Source organism: Bombyx mandarina, chromosome 24, assembly GCF_030267445.1.
Source record: "Bombyx mandarina strain Sakado chromosome 24, ASM3026744v2".
Classification (NCBI taxonomy): Eukaryota; Metazoa; Arthropoda; class Insecta; order Lepidoptera; family Bombycidae; genus Bombyx; species Bombyx mandarina.
The window spans coordinates 144,287-166,639 of NC_143230.1; the positions used below are offsets into that span (position 1 = coordinate 144,287).

A 22,353-nucleotide genomic window follows, 5' to 3' on the forward strand; every position below is an offset into this window, starting at 1 on the left:
CTTCTGTGGGACCAACTGCGAGACTTACTTAGATGCGCATATTTACGGGACACACACGACTTGTACAACATTAAATTATAGTAATGATTGTTTTTAACAATAATTATTATTTGAGTTTGAGAGAGAACCGATTTGATGGAAATGGAATGGATGGAATGAGCAGACCATTGAGAGTCTTATACTTAATACTTAACTCCTAATCTTGCACAGATTGGGTCGTTCTCTTGTCAGTTCTGCTATGCGAATACCTTCTTCTATCTTTTAGGGTGCCTAAATTGTCTAGTTGAAGCACCTAGGACTTAGAAATATGAAGAAACATTGAGATATTGACGTGTTAATAAGCTTTGTTTTGGTGGTATGATAAAACATTATTGCCATTCAGAGAAGGGTTAGTATACATACAGAAAGCTACTAACTACCAATGATACAAATTAAGACCACAAAAAAGTCCTAACCTAATTGTAATAATTGTAAAGGTTGTCTCTGTGCACAGAGCCGGTGCGGTCGGTGTACCTAGCGGTGGACGGGCGGAGACTCGACGCGGGGAACACCTGGGTGCCGGTCAGGGACAAGACCGAGCTGGAGGTGCGGTGTGTCGCTGAGGGTGAGTTGTCGCTGATGGAGCTAACCTCACCGTATCGGGTCGCGACAGAAGCGTATCTGTCTGCACATTGTAAAAAAATACTTTAATTCTTAGGTGAAATCTGCTTTAGGTGATGGACACTACTACACACTACTTCCGCACATGATTTATTTTACTAGTTTGCTAACTCTGATTGGAATAGTTGCTAAAGTGAAACTATTTGACCACGAAGAAAACTTCCCTAAAATATCCCTTCGAGCTGATCAGCAGATCCCAAGCATACAGTTTTGTTACAATTGAATATTTGATAGTCACTAGCACACTAATATATAATTTCAAATAGTATTGACATAACCAATAAATTCAGGCACGTTGTACGGCACAGCATATCTTAAGAAGGAAACAAAATGTAGCTACTAAATTTTAAGACTGAATTGATTGCCTGATTCACAAACTCGTCTGTAGTTTGGACAAATATAGTATTTGGTAATTGCACAGGTGGAGCTCCTCCACCGGAGTTGTCGTGGAGACTGATAGCGCTGGAGCCAACGTTGGACCATCGACCCTATCTGAGGATACATCACACTAATTACTCTATCGGTGCGTACTTTGTATAGCATCTCCTTTATCGTGTCTTACGATAAACAGCCAAGCACACAAATGTTATAAGTTTCTTTGATCATATTGTGGACATTATAAATCGAAGAACATATGTTTTGTATTAATAATGGAACCGGAGGGACAGTAAAGGATACTTCACGACAGAGTACTGTGCGTAAATCGACCATGCTTTTGAATGTAGCGTTTTTTATTTACCTACCTATGCTGATAGCCTTAAGAGGCTATTTCATCTTCACCCTAACGTGTATAGGTGACCTCACGGGGCTCAAACCGAGAGTGCTGCTAGCACTGGCCCTAGCAAGAGCAGTACTTCGCAGAATCAACCACCGGATCGGAAACGTGACCCACTGAGAAGTTCCGGCGAGAAACTCAGTGGGCTGTCTCTATGGGTCAATTCGCTCGTTGAGCCCTAGGTCGCAAGCGACGGGTTCGACAAGGACGGTGACCGGTGCTTGTGGTGCTTAAAAGCACCGTTAATGGATCAGGAGGATCCGTAACGACGTGCTTTAGGCGACGTCGACGGTTTACCATTCGGGGTTGCGATAAAGGTTGATATACGTCACTCGTAAAAATATATATATACAGTTCAAACAGACCGACCTCAAGGAGTAATGTGTAATCGCGCACACAGAGGGCGTGTCGGTGTCGCACGCGGCCGTTACAGCAGCACGCGAGCTACATAACGCAACTCTCCAGTGCGAAGCGAAGCAACGGAAGCCAAACCTGCCTCCCTCTATAGAGCCCACAGCCTCCCACGACGTGCAGACCGCTAAACTAGAGATACACGTCACTTGTGAGTATATTTATCATTTGTCAAAAGTATCTTTCGATCGCGGAGAATGTTGCTGAACATAAATGCACATAAATGCACAACGTAAATGCGTCACCCACCTTGAGGTATAAGTTCTAAGGTCTCAAGTATAGTTACAACGGCTGCCCCATCCTTCAAACCGAAACGCATTACTGCTTCACGGCAGAAATAGGAGGGCGGTGGTACCCACCCGCGCGGACTCACAAGAGGTCCTACCACCAGTAAACTTACTTACCATATATTACTTGGATGGACTGCGTGAAAGAGGCTACGTGAGTGAGGGTGAGTGCAGAGATCACTAGGCCTGGGATACAATCTAGGATACATAGGCCTGAATGGCAAAAGAGAACATGCCGACTCCACGTAGTTGGATTAGGGCAAAAAATAAAAGAGAGAGCGGTTCCGGCTAGAGCAATAAAAGAAAAGCTTACCGCTCTTCATATCAGCATTTGTCCAAACTCTCGCAGTGGCGCAGTATGTGTAGAACTTTCTGAAGAGTTTCAACCGTACTGCTACGTGTTTTGTTTATCTATTTTACTTCGTAATTAGATCCTCCATCATTCGTGATATCTCGCTGGCCTGGTTTTGGAGTATCACTATCAGCGGGAGGAGCGGCTGCATTAAGATGTGACGTCGACGCCAACCCGCCGGCCAGAGCGTGGTGGCAAAGGGACGATGCCAGTCCCACAAGGTATTATGATCCGTACGCTTTGGAATTTCAGACAATAACTTGATTAATGGTGTAAACGAGTAAATACATACACGTGGTTACCGACGCGTAAGAACAACATTGTGTAACTGCCCCTCTATCCTTCATTAATGAAGTGGAAGTCCCAACTGTATTGACATAACCAGTACCTTGTCCATCAGACTGAGGCTCACAAGTACGTTGCGGCATCGATCTATTACATTACATGCCCTAAGATCCTTTGATGGTCTATCTTGTCTTTCTTCGACTAAGAGTTAATAACGAGTGTTACGCCACCGCACCGACGAAATCTGCGACTGCCCAGTTAACTCTAAGTGCGCTGGATGCTCGTTTGCCGATTGATTTCGTGATTTAATAGAAAATTAATAAGACTCCATAAAAATATTTAGGTACAAAACAAGCGGCGTGTGCGTGTACGTCTACTCCTCATAGCCTAGCCTCGGCCTGTCCCTATTTTTGTGCATCTTTAGCGATACTCGCCCCCGCAAAAACTTCCTTCCAAGAAATATAGAACCAGCGCACCGCCGTGGTGAAAATTTACAAAGAGTTTTTCCCACTGTTCTCCTGACGTCGTACGTTGTGTGGTGTAGCTCCCCCCCTGCAGAGGAGGGTGGGGATGCAGGTGTGGGCGCGGCCACACTCCGCTGGCAGACCCTCCGCGCCGCTCATGCAGGCTGGTACCGGTGCAGGGCGACCTGGCTGGACACGGACTACTCCTCCATTGGGTACTACCTCAACGTGCTCTGTGAGTAATTACTGTACGAGTATTTTGGAAATGCGAAGCTTCTGTTCTAGTTCATCAACATTAGCCCACAGTCGTCCACTACCAGATATAGACTTCTCCCGGCTTACACGAGTAAATTAAGTTTAAGTAATTAACCTTCTTTTATTGCCTTGTAGGCAGGCGAGCATACGGCCCACCTGATGATGGGTGGCTACTGCCGCTCATGGACTTTAGCAATGCCAGGGGCAGAACCAAGCCACTGCCTATCTTATGTTACTACTGTACTAAGCTTACCCTAATTAATTTTACTATGTGAGAAAATACCGTCAAATCTGTGTCGTCAAGGAGTACCAGATTAACAAAGCGCCAGCAATAGACGAGTCCAAAACAGAAGATCATATTGTAGGTGTTAGTTACCATAACATCATCATACCGCTGCCTACTCATAAGCGTGACTTTTACAAATATACACTATGTACAGTTAATAGTCGGAACAACATGAAAACAGACTTAGTTTCAAATGCTTGAGCGCAGATTTCGTTCGATACTTTAATTAAAAAAACCTGAAAATAAAATAATATTAGAAGGGTTGAAGACAATAACCGTTCAAACTGCTAACATAGCACAATTATTACATAATGTACACATGGTTAATACTGTATAGTTCTATTGCGCGTGTCGTTACCAACATATCTCTGCTGTTCATTCAAACTCGACTGAACCCTGAGCAGTATCTTACTAAGTTACAGTTTGCTTTGACATTCTTTTCTTAGAGATGCTCTAATTATTTGCTCCACCTGTCTAGCTCCCGAAGAGAACACAGAACCAGTAACGGAGCCAGAGGAAGTCGAAGAGGAGCCAGATCATCAAAAAGTAGAGGTGGCTCTCGGTGGAAACGTGCAGTTACATTGCCCCAAAGGTAGTAAGGAGATGGAGCTTTTACCAATTGCACGTGTATTGTTGTATTTTGGGAGGTGTTAAAGGAAAATGTCTTCCTGCGTGTATTCCATGCTTAATAATCATCTTAATCCTAGCTTACAATTATGAAGAAGCCTATGTTTCTGGGTGGTCCGCCTTATTAGGGGGACATACGAGATTACACCTATTAATTAAGTTATATACTAAATGCTACGCTCATACTATGCTATGCTATGCTATAATATATAAGTATACACACTTCACACGTTAAAATACAGGATGTTAAAATAACCGTTTGAATCAGCTGATATGATGCGATGTTAACTGATGTTGGAATGTTCTTCCACTTTTACGTAATGCTTATTTTCTCTTCTTTCCGGTGTGCTAACATGATTTTCGCTAATATTATGGATCCGATTAGCAGCTCCTCACAGTATAATAGTTTGATCAAGAAAAAAGGAGCTTAAACTCCTAATTATGATCCTAATCCTAAAACTAGCGATCCGCTCCGGCTCCGCTCTGGTCTTTAACAAATATTTCAACGATATTTGACGTTTTTTTATTTTTTAAATAAAATAACACTTATTGCGGCGCAACTATAATAGTTAGACATATGATGTCGCCTGAATTTTTTACACTTTGGGTTACATTATTGGAGTTTTAGTAAGGATCCCTAAAATTTTTCAAAAAATATTATAGCCTATGTCACTCGGGAATAGAGTAGCTTCCAAGCAATGAAATAATTTTTCATATCGGTTCAGTAGTTTCGGAGCCTATTCAATACAAACAAACAAACAAATCTTTCCTCTTTATAATATTAGTATAGATTACTACGTAAGATCTACTTGCTGAGGAGACGTTACAGGTTTTGTTTAAAACGCAACAGGTAGTGTTGGATGCTGGTGGCGACGTGTGGTCGGCAACTCCAGTGAGAGCTGGGCGCCGGCCGGCTCCCACCACGCGCACGGAGTGCTCGGTCAGTAAACTGTAAAGTTCTCGTCTGCAATTCCTTCACTTATATTCAATTAATATTAATGTTATTGTACACTAGCTGACCCGACAATCTTCGTAGTGTCTCAATCTAAGTTAAACTTTTATATAAAATAAACTTTAAATAAAAAAAAGACGTGTGGCACTCGGAGACTGCTGCGGTAAAGGCGCAGGACAAGGTAGATAAATTAACGATGCGATATCCTGTCACGTCAGGTATAAAGGAAGCGTTGTACCAGGAGGGAGGGGAGTATCGGTGCGTCGGTGCGCGGGCGCCTGATCTCATGCGGCTTCGAGAGCTGAAGAGGGTCACGCTCAGGGTTACTGGTAAATGCGTTTGATTGCATGCCGTAGAAAAACATCTCATTTATGTTAGTATGGAACGAACCAAGTGTTGGTTGACCTTATATCTACGACAAAGCATTTTAATATGGGCTTTCTAACCTAATAAGGCTTGTAATCATTCACAACGTAGACTATCATTTTTGTCTTATTAATGCAGACTCAGTCGTCGTGGCCTAAAGGATAAGACGTCCGGTGCATTCGTATCGAGCGATGCACCGGTGTTCGAATCCCGCTGGCGGGTACCAATTTTTCTAATGAAATATGTACTCAGCAAATGTTCACGATTGACTTCCACGGTGAAGGAATACATCGTGCAATAAAAATCAAACCCGCAAAATTATAATTTGCGTAATTACTGGTGGTAGGACCTCTTGTGAGTCCGCACGGGTAGGTACCACCGCCCCGCCTATTTCTGCCGTGAAGCAGTAATGCGTTTCGGTTTGAAGGGTGGGGCAGCCGTTGTGACTATACTGAGACCTTAGAACTATATCTCAAGGTGTGTGGCGCATTTACGTTGTAGATGTCTATGGGCTCCAGTAACCACTTAACACCAGGTGGGCTAGGAGCTCGTCCACACATCTAAGCAATAAATAAAAAAATAAAAAATAAAACTCAGGAGACTGCAATCTTAGAGAATCCTCGAGTATACTAATGTTTTTTTCTTATCGTTAAGCTTATTATGAGTTGGGTCAGGGTATTCTTGTGCTTGTCTGGTTGTAGTGTTGACCGCGGGAACCCCCTCTACTCTGACCGGGTTTTGACCCCGCACGAAAATCGGACGTCGGGTGTAAGAGTGCAGGGGAGTCGTTTAGCGGGTGGACCCTAAAATTCCTTGGGCCCGCGGTCTGCTCACAACACCTTGCAGACCGTTGAGTGCCACATCATCTGCGCGCCCCCTAGATACGGGGACCTCGTAGGAGGTTCGGCCCCCGGCCCGAAAAAAGAAAAAAAAATCGGTTGTCTGTAAAGTCGGTTTACTGACAACAGATGAACGTGACAACGTCATAAGAAAATACGCCTCAGAGCGAGGTAACGCCGCATGAGTCATGTTTTTTTGTGCGTGCAGCCGGCTCCATCGAATTATAAGACGTTGTCACGTCAAAAAGGGTATCGTTGTGTTGTCCACGGACTCTGCTAGCTGAATGGTGTGGCACACGCAGGCGGCGCGACGGCCACGGCTCTGAGCGCGGAGCCGGCGCGCGGGGGCTGGCGGCTGGAGTGCGGCGCATGCGGGCGGGCGCTCCGCGTGCTGTGGCTGCGGCGTGGGGTCACCGCCCCCGCCGACCTGCTGCCGGACCTCGCCCAGCACTGCTGGAGAGCCGTGCTACACGTCACCGAGCCTGATGAGGTAGGCCAGGGGCTCCCAAACTTATTTTGTCTACTGCCCACTTTGAGAATAAATTATTTTTTGGCGCCCCCATTTTATCACCTACTTAAAGTCCACTATAGCGAGAGCTCAGTCGGTATCTAAGAGTCCTCCTAGATAAATTTACAAATCGCCTCCCAAGCTTCTACACAGTTCCCCCAATTTTTTTCTGGGTCTCTCCCCGCTCCATTAGGCCTGCAGCGCCCACTTTGGGAAAGGCTGAGGTAGGTGAATAAAAATCTTAACAAATCTCAGAAATGACTCCCCCTCATTTTCATTATTATTTCCTCAACCCACGTCAGATAGAGCGTGTAATACAAGATCACTTCATGTCGTGTCTACCCGAGATCATGCTTCCTACAAATATAATAATAATTATGTGGGGACCAGTCCCGCATAAGTGACATTCGGAATACTCGTCCTGCTGCGAAATATATGGCATTAAATTTCAAAGAAGCCTCGTTGTCGACCTTTTAATGTATTCGGAGAGCAGGCGTTTAACAGCAACCTTTACGTATTTTTTTTATTTTCAGATGATTTTTAAGTTTAATCTCTAGTCGTTAGAATTAAATCATTTGAATACCTGATAAGTCGCAATAGTCGTTGGGCCGTGATCGGTCCTATCGGCCAATGTATCCAAGCAGATCGGGTGCATCACGCGCGGGCGACTGTACTCTTGATTCACCGGCGTGTGATTGGTCCGCCGATAGTCGATGCTTGCTTCCTTATTGTCGCTACCCATCCGGCACTGCATATCCGTACATAATATATGTTGTTATAGGTATGGTGCATAGCGGTGGGGGGGAGCGGGGGCGGCGGGTCGGTGGCGGTGTTCCCGCGTCGCGCCCCGCACCCCTCCCCCGCGCCCGCCCGCCACACCGTGCGAGCTCTGTACAACAACGCACATCGCAATCTACCCACCCTCTTCCTTATATTCATACTAACACTCCTTTACCAATTGAAAAGCCGTATATAATGCCAGCTCAAGTGACGTTATACCAATAATCACATTTCTATGAAACCTATTCATTGTTGTCGCAGCTCGGAATCAGCGCTGTACTTCGATGCGTGAAGAGATTTAACAGAATGACACGGTTAGGTTTAATCCACTTTAGATATTGAAGTCGGTAATGATGATCTGACTGTGTGGGACCCGAATGAGGTTAGGAACGTAGGAGGAGGTGTGTAGGTTTGTCTTGCTGCTAGGACTATTAAATGTTTTCTTCGAGTAATCAGTGGGATAGTTTTTAAACGTATTAGAGCTGTGGTTGATAATGTGTTGTGGGTAGCTTGGTGTATTTAATGAGGGGTTAATAAATTCAGATGAATAATAGCAAAAGAATACTACATTTTACACCATGCACACTAGACAGGATTCAAAAGTCTGTATGTAATCATTTTACTTTTATCAGACAGTAGCCGTATATAAGATTTGGATTCAGAATTGGTAAATTATAGCATTGCGCTAGGGTTATTTGTGTCTGGACCAAGATGTCAGACCGCTGTTGCGTCTGTGTCAGCTACTGGCTTATGAAAGGTATAAATACATAACATAAAGTGTTCACAAGAACTCATTATTGGCAGCTTTTTACGAATTCAACATTTTAATGAGCTGATCGCATAGCACCACTGCTTGTACATCTAACCGTGCTAATAGAACGAAAAATGGAATGTCATCTCAAATAATTTAAATCTAACGAATTTTATCAAACAAATTGTTTGTTACGTTCAAACGGTGAATATCCGTTCTGTTGGTTCCAAATCATAAACAATATACGAGTATATTTGCGGGTGTTACGAAAACTTCAAGATACTGAGCGCCGTTTTGTGCTACATGATTTTACTTTATACAAAAACTTAAATTAAGCTTTAACAAAGTTTGAAATTATTTTCAAAGCACGTTATATCGACAATGGCCATCAGCAAACTGGAAAAAATTGAGTAACTGCACGAGAAAGCGACGTTTTGTACTCACAATAACGTCTTAAAAATGAACTGCTTAAAATGTGCTTTATTTGTTTGATTAGCTGTTTTCTAGGTTTTTCGACTCGCTCATCCTAGCAATAAGACAATTCGATGCGACATGAGACAGCAATGACATTGGTAAAAGAATGTTAGCCCACCTATTCAAAAACCACTGCAATAGCTTGCTCTGCTAGTGCATAATAATGAATATCGTGTTTTAACAGATTCTAACAGGCTTTTGTAATACGGTGAGGTATATGATTAGATATTCATAAATAGTTTACTGTTATTTACAAAATGACGTCACTGCGTCGCCCTTCTCAGTTGTTAGTCCCTGTAGCGTCTATTGTATCACTAATAGTTATTTGTTATCCTAGTATATGTGTATTAGTATTAATGTGTTCGTTGCTATATAGGACCTTATCCTGATCGAGTATGCCATAATCTGCATCAACATGCATATTTATGTGTTCCTATCAGTGAACAAAAGCTATCATTTGAGTTTAATGAACTCATTGTAAGTTCGTTGACTCTGAATATAATTGCAACGAACACACTTACATTATCTAACCTGTGTCTTCTGTGTTAGTTACTTTTACTCTATTCTCTTTGATCTAATATTTATGTAATTTAGAAGCAGGAAGCGAATGTGCCAAATCGTTGTTATTAATGAAAACATTATTAGATTTTTTTCATATATTTGATCTTGAATTAAGTATTACGTTTGTAAGAATGAGAATTTCTGTGCAATGTAAACACCAAAGATTAATTAGTGATTATTGTAATGTGTGAGATGGATGAGTTTATGCTAGATGTTTAGTATTTATTGTGTAAGTTTCAGGGAAATTCATATTAAATAATTAATCGCCAAAGACAGATATATTGGACCACTAATTGGACCACGAATGAAAGCTATTATAATTCACTTTCGAAGGTAAGGTTCATATTTAAAAGTCAAAGAAGATATTACAGTTCATTACAGTTCATTAAATAGTTCCTGTCTTCGAAAATTATCTCGGTATGAAATTCCCTTAAACAAATCGCCGAATGAATCCAATAGTAACGCAAGTTGAATTTGAATTCCCAAAACTGTGACTAAAAATTAAAAGAGTATAAACATAATAACCAAATTTCAACATTAAATATTTGAAAGTGCAGTGCAGAAAATAATGCGCGCGTTCCCGGTGTACATCTTTCAATAAGTGCGTTTGGCGCTCAATCATTTGAAAAACTAACTAACGTATTTTCGCTTTATAAGGTTTGTATAAATTGACCACACTCTTTGAAGGAAAACAACTGTGACGTGTTCCTAGATGCGTAATGAAATTTATATTTACTTTTAAAATAAAATGAGAACGTGGCTTGCGCGGACTTATATTATTGAAAGAACATGATCTTTAAAACCGGGCCGCAAGAAAGTTCTATGTGGGCCATACGGCAGTGAGCATGTTGAAGTCCGATCCTCAGAGTGTAAACTTTTGACTTGTGCTACTATTCCGTTCAGTACGCGAAATGTCCAAGTTAGCTATTTATACCCCGTATATTTTGTATAGATGTTAAATTCGTAAATTTAATAAACGATGTATCATAGCTTAAAATGAGTCGTGTAATATTCGATGTCAATTGTAGACGTCCGCTTAGAGACGGACGGGATTTTGTATGAAAAATGTATTTGCTAAGGAATTTTGCAACGAACAAAGAAATGCTCGTGAGTAAATCAGGCTTTGGATAATTGAGTTCCTATTGTTTCTTGTGTATCATTGTTTTCTAAATATAAAGATAACGATAGAATTGGAAATCACCAATATTGGAGCGATTTGTTGTCTTTTTTAAATAAAGAAATAGTGAAAATGACATAAATAATTAGAGTATGACTTAATTTAAAAAAATCGTTAATTTATTTTAAAAAATTATTGTGTTCCTCCTTTATCAAAATTCGACCTTAACCATTGATACTCCAAGATTTAAATTCATTCAATGTTTCGTCTTTTGTTTTATTTTTACTACTTTCATGTAAAAGGGAAAACCGATTTTTAAAATATTTTATTGTAAAACATTAAAACTCGTCAATAGCTGGGAAAGATAAGAAACTAATCAAACACAGGTCTGAAGGCAAAGTCTGTAGCAATAACCATCTTATGATTGTAAATAATACGTCAATGCATTCTGAATAAATTATCATACTAGACTCTAATCATAAATGATTCTATTCTTTGTGCCTAATATCATCGAAATATATAAATCATCATCATATGCCACGTTCAAAGAGTAAATGAAATTAAAATGCTATTATAAATTTGCTGCAGCATCTCATGTTTCCTCTGAAAACAAAATCTAATTGTAATCCTGACAGTAATTCAGTCTGGAAACGAAGTGTGAGTAATAGAATAATGTGAAAAGGTATTTTAGTCAAAACGTGATTTGACGTACAGTTAACATAAATTTCTGACTAGGAAAGTATCCTAAACAACTCATGCTCATGTCTGCTCTTAGCCATGGGATGGCTGGTTCAAATCTAGGTAGTTTTTTTTTTTTTTTTTTTTTCCCTACCTATGCTGATAGCCTTGAGAGGCTATTTCAGCTTCACCCTAACGTTAGTAGGTGAGCTCGCGGGGCTCAACCGGAGAGTTGCTAACACTGACCCTAGCAAGAGCAGTGCTTCGCAGAATCTACCACCGGATCGGAAACGCGACCCACTGAGAAGATCCGGCGAGAAACTCAGTGGGCTGTGTCTATGGGTTAGTTCGCTCGTCGAGCCCTTCGTCGCAAGCGACGGGTTCGACGAGGACGGTGACCGGTGCTTGTGGTGCCTAAAAGCACCGTTAATGGATCAGGAGGATCCGTAATGACGTGCTTTGGGCGACGTCGACGGTTTACCATTCGGTCTACTGGGTCGGGTATGTAATTTCCAGCGGCTACGATGAGAGGGTTCTCATGTCGTGCCGCCTTCTCAAAATGGCGCAGCGATGCCGACTGTAGATACTTACTAAAAGAGTCGAGCTCCAGGTCGTCGTGGAGATCCACATTCCTAAGGAACCAAGGCGCTCCGACGGCTATCCTGCAGAATCGTGATTGAATAATCTGAAGGGATTTCAAGTTGGTGCGGGCTGCGTGAGCGAACACTACGCTTGCATACGTCATGACGGGGCGTATACAAGTTTTGTAGAGAGTTACCTTATTGCGGAGGGACAGTTTGCTTCGACTACAAAGCATTGGATAGAGTCGTCCTAGAATAAACGCGGCGCGGTCGCGTACCGTTTTTATATGGGGACGGAATGTCATCCCTCTGTCGAGGGTGACGCCTAGATATTTGACCTTCGAGACCCACGGAATGGGCTGGCCAAAGAGAGTGATGGGACTAACGGCGGAGGTGTTTGCGCGCCTACTACGGAGTGGGATGCTCGAAGTGATGTTCGGAGGGCGACCCCTTTTGAAGAGCACCGCTGCGCTTTTCGTGGGGTTGATGTCTATTCGCCACTTCCGGAACCACTGTCCCATGGTGGCTACTGCGATCTGGAGTCGCCGATGAAGCAGCGACATCTTCCTACACGAGTAGTAGATAGCCGTGTCATCGGCGAAGAGCGCTAGATGGGTCTCCGGAGACCGGGGTATATCATTGATATACAAACTAAATAATAACGGGGAGAGCGCGGAGCCTTGCGGGACTCCGGCGGTCAGTTGACGGGGACGAGAACGAGTTCCCTCTACTCGATATCGAAACGAACGGTTCGACAAGAAGTCTCGTATGATGAGCACGAGTCTGTCTGGCACTCCCATGTTGTACAGTTTATAAATTAAACCGTTGTGCCAGACTTTGTCGAACGCCTTCGCGATGTCGAAGAAGAGGGCGCCGGTCGGGATTTGTTTACGCCTATTTAGTCCTATCAGAATGTGCTCCGTGAGGCGGTGCACTTGTTGTACGCACGAGTGTTTGGAGCGGAATCCGAACTGTTCGTCAATGAGAATTTTGTTCGCGGTAACAAAATCCCAGAGGCGTTTCCTAAGGAGCCGTTCGTAAATTTTTCCTATCGTCGAGAGGAGACTAATCGGACGGTAACTAGAAGTTTCGTTTGTCGGTTTGCCCGGCTTATGTATACCGATAACGTCCGCTTCTTTCCACACCGCGGGAAAGATGCAGTGCGTCATAGCGGCATTTAAAATTGTAGCCAACATTGCTATCAGTTGGACTGGCAAAAATTTTAGCGCGCGGTTGTGGATGCCGTCGGAGCCGGGTGCCTTCCTAGGTTGGAGGTTGTGGATCGCGTCTCTAACTTCGTCAGTGGTAATGGGGGTAACGCGTCCGAGGGCGGCAGGGAAGCTCTGCGCTCGACCTCCCTGTCGACTAACTCGGTGTGTTCGGGGTCCGCGTGTTGAGTGCTGGTGGTGCACTGCTCTTGCAGTGCATCGGCCAGCAGCTCAGCCTTGTCATCGTCATCGAATGCCGGTGGTTGGCCTGAAGGGCGTATGAGGGGAGGCATAGTAGCGGTAGTTTCGGATTTGAGAGTCCTAGCTAGTCGCCAGTATGCTTGGTGGGAGGGCGCGAGTTGTTCTAGATAACTATGCCAATTATCGTTACGCGCGTCGCTTAAGCGGGAGTGGACTTCGCGTTGTAGACGACGCATCCGAATCCGGTTTGAATGCGTGGGAAGACGATCGTAGGCCCGGATTGCCGCGTTCCTAATTCTTAAGAGATTCCTAAGATCGGGGGACAGTCTGATGCGGTGGAAGCTGTCCTCCACATCGACTTCTTTTGAAGATCTAATGATCGCGGAAGAGATGTGATCGGTAATGATGTTTATGGATTCGACGGTGTCCTCGGGGGATGGATTCGAATCCGGGCCGCAAGGGAGGATTGGCGGAGCGGCGTCGGCTAGGCACGTGCCCAGCTTATTCCAATCCACCATGGTCCTCGTAACAGTGACTGGGTTGTGAGGGCGACCGAGCTGCATAACGACAGGTCGGTGGTCTGAGTCGAGCTCTGACATTGCTTCGATGGAACGCAAGCGCAGAGTTACGTTCCTAAGCAATGCCAGGTCTATAGTGCTCGGACGGAGCGCGATGTTATACGGATAACATGTTGGAGTTGGGGGACCGACTATTTCAAAGATGAGGTCGTCTATAAACGCGTCGAGACGCCTACCGTTGACGTTTGTACGATGGCAGTTCCACCTAGTGTGGTGGCAATTTAGATCGCCTGCCAGGATGACAGAGTCTCCCATGCCGAACAGTGACTCGATGTCACTGCTCAGAAGGGGCTTGTCCGGGGGGAGATAAACGGATGCGATGACGATCGGCTGGTGTCCCGTCAGCGAGATACGGCACACTGACGCCTCGATATGTAAGAGCGAGGGAGTATCGAGAGGGACAACGTGCAGGGCCCGTCTATAGTAAATGGCAGTCCCGCCTTTGGAGGCGGTGAGTCTGTCATTCCTAACCATGACGTAGTTCGCGACTTTCGGGTCGCGACGCGAGGGCTTCAGACAGGTTTCCTGCACTAATAGAATATCTACAAGATTATCGCGGAGGAATTCAAAAATTTGATCGCGTTGCCGCGCGAGTCCGTTAGCATTATAGAATGCTAACGTAAGGGAATACGGTTTTTCTCTACCTTTTTGCGCCATTGATTATCGGTAAAGATTTTATAACGTACGCGACACGGACTCGTAGACGTCCATGTGATCGAAAGCGGCCGCGAGCCGCTGTTCGGGGGTTACCGACCTACGTATCGCGTCTGCGAACGATCGCAGACGGTCGAAGTTGACTGCGGTGACGAAGTCACGCACGAGCGCGAAGTCGTTGACGGCAGAGGGTTGCGGGGGACGGAACGCGGGCGCGGGGCGAGGTGCGAGCAGGGGCTGGGGCGCGGGGCGTGTCACGAGCGGGGGCGGGGGTGCGGTTTCCGTTCCCGCCTTCGTATACGGCAGCGGTTTTTTCCACGCCGACACCGTGGGAACTGCAGCCGGCACGAAGGCGGGTTTCAGCACTGAAGGCGCCGAAGTCTTTGGGCCGACGGTTCGGGGGGCTGGGTGGGTCGGACGTTTTCGCGGAGCCCTAGGACATCCACGGTAGTTCGCGGGGTGCCCTTGCTTAAGGCATAGGACACAGCTTGGAGGTTCGGTCGCGGTTTCCCTAACACGCGAGCAATCTAGTGTGGCGTGGTCGCCGAGGCACTTTACGCAGCGGGGGCGCGCGTGGCAATTACGAGCCGAGTGGCCGTAAAGCTGGCATCTGTAGCACTGCCTGGGAGTGCCACGTCTATGGGGGGCTTCAATTGAGATCCCGGATAGGCCGCAAATTGTCGTGAGACATGCGATCTTCTTTTTGGCCTCCGGGGTGGGTTCTAGCGCTACTAGAATCATGTTGTAGGGCTGTTTGCCCCGCCCACTGTGCATCCGGTGCACACTAACTAGCGGGAGGGACTGAGCGGTCAGATCCTCCTTAATGTACTCGATATCTAGCTCTTTTGGGACTCCGCGTATTACTACGCGGAGCTCGCGGTCCTCCTGAAGAGCATAGGTGTGAAAACCTATGTTCTCCTTTCGGAGGTATGAAGAGAGGGCCCTATGGTCGCCCGGCGTTGCGACCTTTATCTGAATCCCATGCGCGACGTTACGCGCATGGGTATAATTAATTTTATTTGCCTGAAGGGCCTGGGAAACGCGGTTCCACGCAGTTTTTTCCTGGAGAATCAGCGGGGGCGGGGCAGCTACTTTAGGAGCGGGCGCGGGTTTGGGACGCGGCGGTGGGGTTACACGGCGAGCGGAGTCCGACTCCGGTGTCACGACTACCTGCGGGCGGGAGGCGGTCGCGGATTTAGTCTGCTTCGTCGTGGAGCTCCGGGACTCCACGGCGCGAGTACGCTTTTTACCGCGCGTTACGGTTTGGAACCCATCCGAAGTTCCAGGCTGAGGGCTTGACGCGGATTCGAAATCCATCTCCGATTCGGTATCGGAGCCTGAACTCGAAACGATCGAGGTCGCGACGGATGAAACGCGCGATGACGTAGTCGACGCGGGCGCGGGGGTGGGGGTAGCGTTAGGCGCTTCGTGAGTCGCTACGTCGGAACGTGCGCTCGAATTTGACGCGGCGGCGGGGGGCGCGCGGCGTGCCTCCGAGGCACGTTTGAAGTACGCGGCGACGGACGCGGGGGGGGAGGGATTGCCACGGGCGGCCCTAAACTCTAGGTACTCGGCCCTAATTGACGGGTACCTATCCCGGAGGAACCCGACAATATCACTAGCACAATCTTCGTCCATTTTTCGGTCTTCTTGCCCGGGGGGGGCGGCCCCGGGACTTTTGTTGAACTCGCCGAAAGGCGAGGCCCCGGATAGGATTTGTAACCCCCCTGTGCTGCAGGACAGCAAGGAGCAGGGGGGGGGAATGCCTATGCCGTGAAAACGGCAATCGGCGGGGAAAAGGAAAGGAACCCGCTCGGGCTGTATAGTGCTACAGCAGGCAGAATCGCGAGCGGGGGTCTAGTCTTGAAAAAGACTGTTGTTTTGGGAAGGGTTAGGAAATCGCTAGCCTGTGAGTGCCACAGGAAGCCTGAACGTAGCGATTGGTTTTGCCTTGAAAAAGGCAGTTGGTAAGGGTGGGTTCGCGGTTACAAAACTTTAGCGCACAAAAATGGACTCCGAGACGCAAATCGCAAGCGACCAACGGATCGGCACGTCCGCACTACCGAATTGTACGCACGATGTATTCACGGTCACTACACTGTCGAGCACAACTGTGAGTTCAGAGACGCAGCTCGCAAGCGGGCCACGGATCGGAAAGCACGTCCGCGCACGACCGAGTCGTGAGCGAGAATGTTTTGGTCTAGGTAGGCATATTTTGCAAATATTTAGTTAAGTTTTTTTTAAAACATTAATTGACATGGTGATTATTACTCTCTGTTTAGTAGTATATTACTACAAATACATATCATTTTCCAACTTCAAATTCCCAATATCACACCACGTGTGTTCACATTCACATGCTGTTTTGCCAATTCAAAGGATACCATCCCATAGGAAGCTAATATCAGGCAGCTTTCTTAGCTGCGAAATTTTGGTAAAATACAATTGTTATTATAATAAGAAAACTGAAACAGTGGGTTATTATATAGATTAAAGGAAAATGGCTTCAATAAATCAGTTATCAAGAGTCGAGAGGTCGGGTAGACAAAATCGGGTGAACGAGTAAGCATGCAAGACAAGGGCAGCTCCACGAATTGGCCAACTAATTATTTTTGCATTTACTCCAAGTCAATTTTACTGAATGGGGTTCCAACTGCGGACACAAAGGGACCCTCGTTTTCAGGGTTACAACGAGATAAGCGCGTGACTGATTTTAAAGCGATTCATACTAAAACATAATATACAAACTTATTGTAGTTTAAGTTCTCCATATGTCAATTGACTGATTGCTTGTGTTAAAAACATATTATTTATTACTTTAATATTTTTTGTCATTTTCACATCGAAATCTTAGCTTACAATATTGGTAGAGCATCCACTAAATATTATTAAAGTTGTGATTAAAGGAGCGGGCGTGTCGCGGGTTGTAAATCAAATTATATTGAACGTTGGAGAGAACGGAAAAAACCATTATATTGGTTTAGTTAGTTAGTAGACGAGATATATTTTTGTACAGATAATTGAATGTCAATTGAATTGTTATAAATGTTTCATGTATCTTGATTCGATTTACGATTTACCACAAAAGATTCACCTAAAAATCAAAATGTTGTATTTTATCCATTTAGATAGGATGCTATATATAAATGCTTATTACAGAAAGCCTAACATCGACAATAGATACATGAAACGAATCGAAAGTATAATAGATTCGTTGTTTGGTTTGTTGTACTTGGCCATGGAACTTATCCGTCCAAAACGGGATTCGATGTAGTTAGTTAAGGAATCACTCTTCTATCCCTTTTCACCTTCTAGTCATCTCCTGAGGCTTCTATCAGATCCCCGTGTAGAAATATTTTCTTGTTTCCATTTTTTTAGAAAAGGAAATGTATCACGTGTGATAAATCTTTATTTTTGTAGTACTTTGAACCCTTTTCCTTCAATTTTTCAGTCCCTTGTGTAGACACCGCGACCCCCGCCTCCTCTGCTTTACTTAGATGATGTATTGCTCTTGTCCGAACAATATTTATAACTTTCAAGATCACTCGATCAACACAAGTTACAAGTTTATTCTTTTGGAGACTTTGTATTGTTGTTCAAAATATTTGTATAGTATATTATTTTAACTGTTTTTTCCTGTATTCGTTCATCATAAAATCAGGATCTTGTTTAGTCCCTACATAAAGTATGTGTGTTAGGCGGCGAGCAAGTAACTAAATAGGTTTTGACAGAAAAGAAAACACAGATTGTATTTTAACAATAAAGCAACTATATCATAACTAAAAAACAGTACATAGAATAACGAAATATAAATGTTTTAATCTAAATTAGGCAAGAATGAATCCAGTTCTCAAACTAGTCGGAGAATGTTTTATTACTTTCAAATTATCCATAAAATCGGAAATAAGTAAACGATATTTTTATGAGAATGTCCATCGGAGTGTGAGACTGATATTGTTCGCGCGAGACCGACGTCCCTCCCGCCGCGCGCTGCCGTGCCAATACCTAATACTCGTATGTACTACGATGTGTTTAGGTCGTAGTTAACTCTATAGTATTTACATTTAAATATACATCTATTATGTTAATTTAATATGATTGTTGTATCGGTGATGGACATGAACATTTTTATCTAATAAAATGCATACACTAATAAATAATACAACAAAATGTTTTTGAGTTTTATTTTGCCCTAATGTTTTTTTTTGGCACGTTTATTATCACCACCTATATTATTACATGATCAATGACCATCAGTACTTTAACGCAATGTCTTTCTCATTGTTTTATATATAGAGGACGAGCTACTGACTCACTTGGCGTTAAGTGATTAATGGAGTTCATAAACATAACAATTGAACGCCACAAGCCTCGCCAAAATCAGTTACTGTTTCGCGACAGCACACAGAGGGCTTAAGACACTTTATTAACATGATGGTCAATTTACTACAATGTGAACACCGCCTTCCGTCTGGGGGCACGATGTTGAAGTCACAATCGCTTTGAAGTCCATATAGTTGGGTGCCTACCCTGTGGCTATTTCTGTACCGACTGCCGTTGTATTGCTATACAACCCGGCACTGTTCATTAAATTGCTAAAACAACGTACAAGAGCGCGTCATCGCTCTACATCGCTGGGTATTTGCCGAATTTTCTCATTCCTCTTTAATTAATTCGTTTATTAGTCGAAGGTTTACAAGGAAAGGAATGTTTTAATAAAATTAATTTATGAGAGAGCGGCCCGCTGATCAGCGACGCGTGATATCGGACCGGACCGGTAGCAACTTTACGAACCTTTGTAAATATAACTCAAATAGATACAGGATACAATATACTGTTTGTTTTCTTTACGAGTCTATAGTATATGGCGACTGTCGAAGTTCTCGTAAAAATTAAATAATAATCATAACCAGAATGCAGATGTTTGTATGTATGTAAGTTTGCATTTGATAATCGATCATCTATACTAATATTATAAAGCTGAATAGTTTGTGTGTTTGAACGCGCTAATCTCAGGAACTACTGGTCCGATTTTAAAAATTATTTCATTGTTAGATAGCCCATTTATTGAGGAAGGCTATAGACTTTATAACATCATGAGATCCATACAAGTGGAGCACCAATAAAGAATGCCTCAAAATATTTTCACTTTCTAGGTAAAGGAAGTGAGGGGTAAAATTTAGCGTTATGTCAAAGTAACTATTCCACGCGGACGGAGTCGCGGGCAAAAGCTAGTTCTATATAAATTTAGCTTTCCAAAGTAATGTTTAGAAGCGAAAACTAAAGCTATTTTTTCTATATAGATCCGTTAACAAAATAAATAGATACTCAAATAAATCGAATATATCGGCTTACCGGTTTTACACTTGTTTGCGTGTTCAAAATTGCAGACCTAAACTCACTATACAATATTATATATTAGTAAGTTCCCAAACACGTCCTACCAGCACAGCGGCGCAAATCTCAAGTCGTGTGTAACAGTTGTCATTGATCTTTTTTTTCTTTTATTTTATTTTTTGGTCCCCAAATGATGTCGCATTGTCTTTATTTTAAGACTCATTTATCCTGGCGGCCTGTAATAATCCGGACGCGTTTTCAGATATATTCTACTTACGTCATAGAAACAATATAATATATTGATTAAATGAATGGGTACCATGACACAAGTTATTTTGATAATTAATTTTACGAGACAGCAGCTTTGTTTTCTTTATGCCACTGACGTGAGTACCTTGAAAAACGGAAACATTTTCAACTAATTATTAAGAAACAGCTGCAACGAATATTACAAAAAGATATGAATTACTTTTTTTAATAAATTTATAGATTATTTTTTTGTTAATCAATTCCCGTTTCTAACAATTAACAAAGCAAAACCTTATCTAAATTATCACCACAGGTCTTCAAAATACACCACAACTTAAATTGTTATTGTACAGCATTTTAATAAAAAAACAGTACCTCCATCGACAAGTAACAAAACAAGACGACGCAGTTGTTTGGGAAATTTCTCGAATACCAATAATACATTGGGAAACCAAACTTATTGGAATTGGTAACAAACAAATATAAAAACTTTGTACATTGAGATTATGAAAAATCCAATAATAAGACTTATTTCGTGCGAGTCAAGTTCAATTTTCTTTGTGACAACAATTCCGAGTTACAATCGTATCGGCAATTTAAAATTTTAGTGCTTATAGATCTGTATTTTTACGTCTTCGTGAAGTAGTATCGTAGAGAATTCTGTACACAAGGGACATGCTATCGTTTGACTTCTAAAATATGCTATTGCTTAGATTTTATTCAATATTCAATGTTAAACGGTTGGTATATGCATTCTTGTTGGTAAGTTTTTTTTTAATTTTTTTTATTGCTTAGATCGGCGGATGAGCTCACAGCCCACCTGGTGTTAAGTGGTTACTGAAGCTCATAGACATCTACAATGTAAATGTGCCACCCACCTTGAGATATAAGTTGTAAGGCTTCAAGTATAGTTACAACGGCTGCCCCGCCCGTCAAACCGAAACGCATTACTGCTTCACGGCAAAAATAGGCAGGGCGGTGGCACCTACCCGCGCGGACTCACAAAAGGTCCTACCACCAGTAAAATCAATCAATCATAGTCAAGTCGTGGGTCATGCACCGTGAGCTAAGTCCGACTGCTCTTATGCATATCAAGTACGGTCTTAGGACACCACTGCTGGAGTCAGCCTCTTAACTTGGCTTAGCTGTTGTGCTCCAGCGTCGCTGACTTGATAGCTTGCTGGACATATTTTCGTATTTGTTAATTCCAAAACAAAATCCTTGTGTAGTTTTTGTTGAAGATTCAATTCCCAGGGTGAGTCATCTACAAGCTCCCTACAGGAGCGTTTAATAAAGAATGTTGTACGTTGTACGCTGTGTCAGGAGTTTTTGTAAAACTCGACTACAAGTAGAGATGTGACTTACTGAGCAAAATACGAAGAACTTTGTACAAATTTGTACCAAGAATTTTGTAGGGGATAGCTATAATATATAGCCACAATATATTGAACAGATGCCTAAATCTCGCTTACGACATTTGCAAGATAAATTTGGATCTATGCAACTTCCGAACAATAATATTCGGACCTAAAGATATTCCCTTTGTGTTCTTCTTCTCGTAAACCCAACAATTATCTTATTCTACGATACCAGCAGCTTGCCATTATTCTTTTTTAGTGGTATCTTTTCTATACTACGATGTTCAGTGCCAGAGCCCACAAGATTCGTGCATAGACAATAGAACGTAGATACGGCCGCAACCTTGAAACAGTAGGTCGAAAAATGTCCACAACGCTGTAATGAGTAAACCATACAAAAATTATGCATTTTACACATTTAATTTTAACAGTGGCGTATATTGTTGGTCACGACTCCACCACGCTCATTTAATAATATTGTTTTATACAATGACATATTAAAAGTAACAAGAACAATAGCTCTCTATCGCATCGATCTGTGCCTATAATTTTGGTTCGATCATTCACGATAGAACGAAATTGATTGACTTAATATTCGAAGTCCCATCACTAAGCGAGCCTCCGAGTCAGTAAATTCGATAAATTTGGCCACTTCGTCTACGTGACGTAGAATATTGGACTCAATAACTCGGGCTTTCGTATTTACTCTGTGATATATTGTGGACGCAGCAATATCTTTAACCGACTTTGAAAATAATA

General features: G+C 43.2%; 1 protein-coding gene across 2 annotated transcripts in view; it reads left to right on the forward strand.

Moving 5' to 3' along the window:
- Nucleotides 1-8,771, forward strand: part of LOC114248650 (uncharacterized) — a 73,622-nt gene extending 64,851 nt beyond the window's left edge. For both annotated transcript variants that reach the window (XM_089737842.1, XM_089737841.1), the window contains exons 7-16: nucleotides 494-604; nucleotides 1,082-1,183; nucleotides 1,836-1,997; nucleotides 2,565-2,706; nucleotides 3,315-3,469; nucleotides 4,254-4,367; nucleotides 5,253-5,342; nucleotides 5,573-5,683; nucleotides 6,862-7,049; nucleotides 7,849-8,771. In XM_089737842.1, the coding sequence (XP_089593968.1) occupies nucleotides 494-604; nucleotides 1,082-1,183; nucleotides 1,836-1,997; nucleotides 2,565-2,706; nucleotides 3,315-3,469; nucleotides 4,254-4,367; nucleotides 5,253-5,342; nucleotides 5,573-5,683; nucleotides 6,862-7,049; nucleotides 7,849-8,043 (1,370 nt within the window). In that variant the 3' untranslated portion in view covers nucleotides 8,044-8,771. The remainder of the gene's footprint in view (nucleotides 1-493; nucleotides 605-1,081; nucleotides 1,184-1,835; nucleotides 1,998-2,564; nucleotides 2,707-3,314; nucleotides 3,470-4,253; nucleotides 4,368-5,252; nucleotides 5,343-5,572; nucleotides 5,684-6,861; nucleotides 7,050-7,848) is intronic.
- The last annotated feature ends 13,582 nt before the right edge of the window (nucleotides 8,772-22,353 follow it).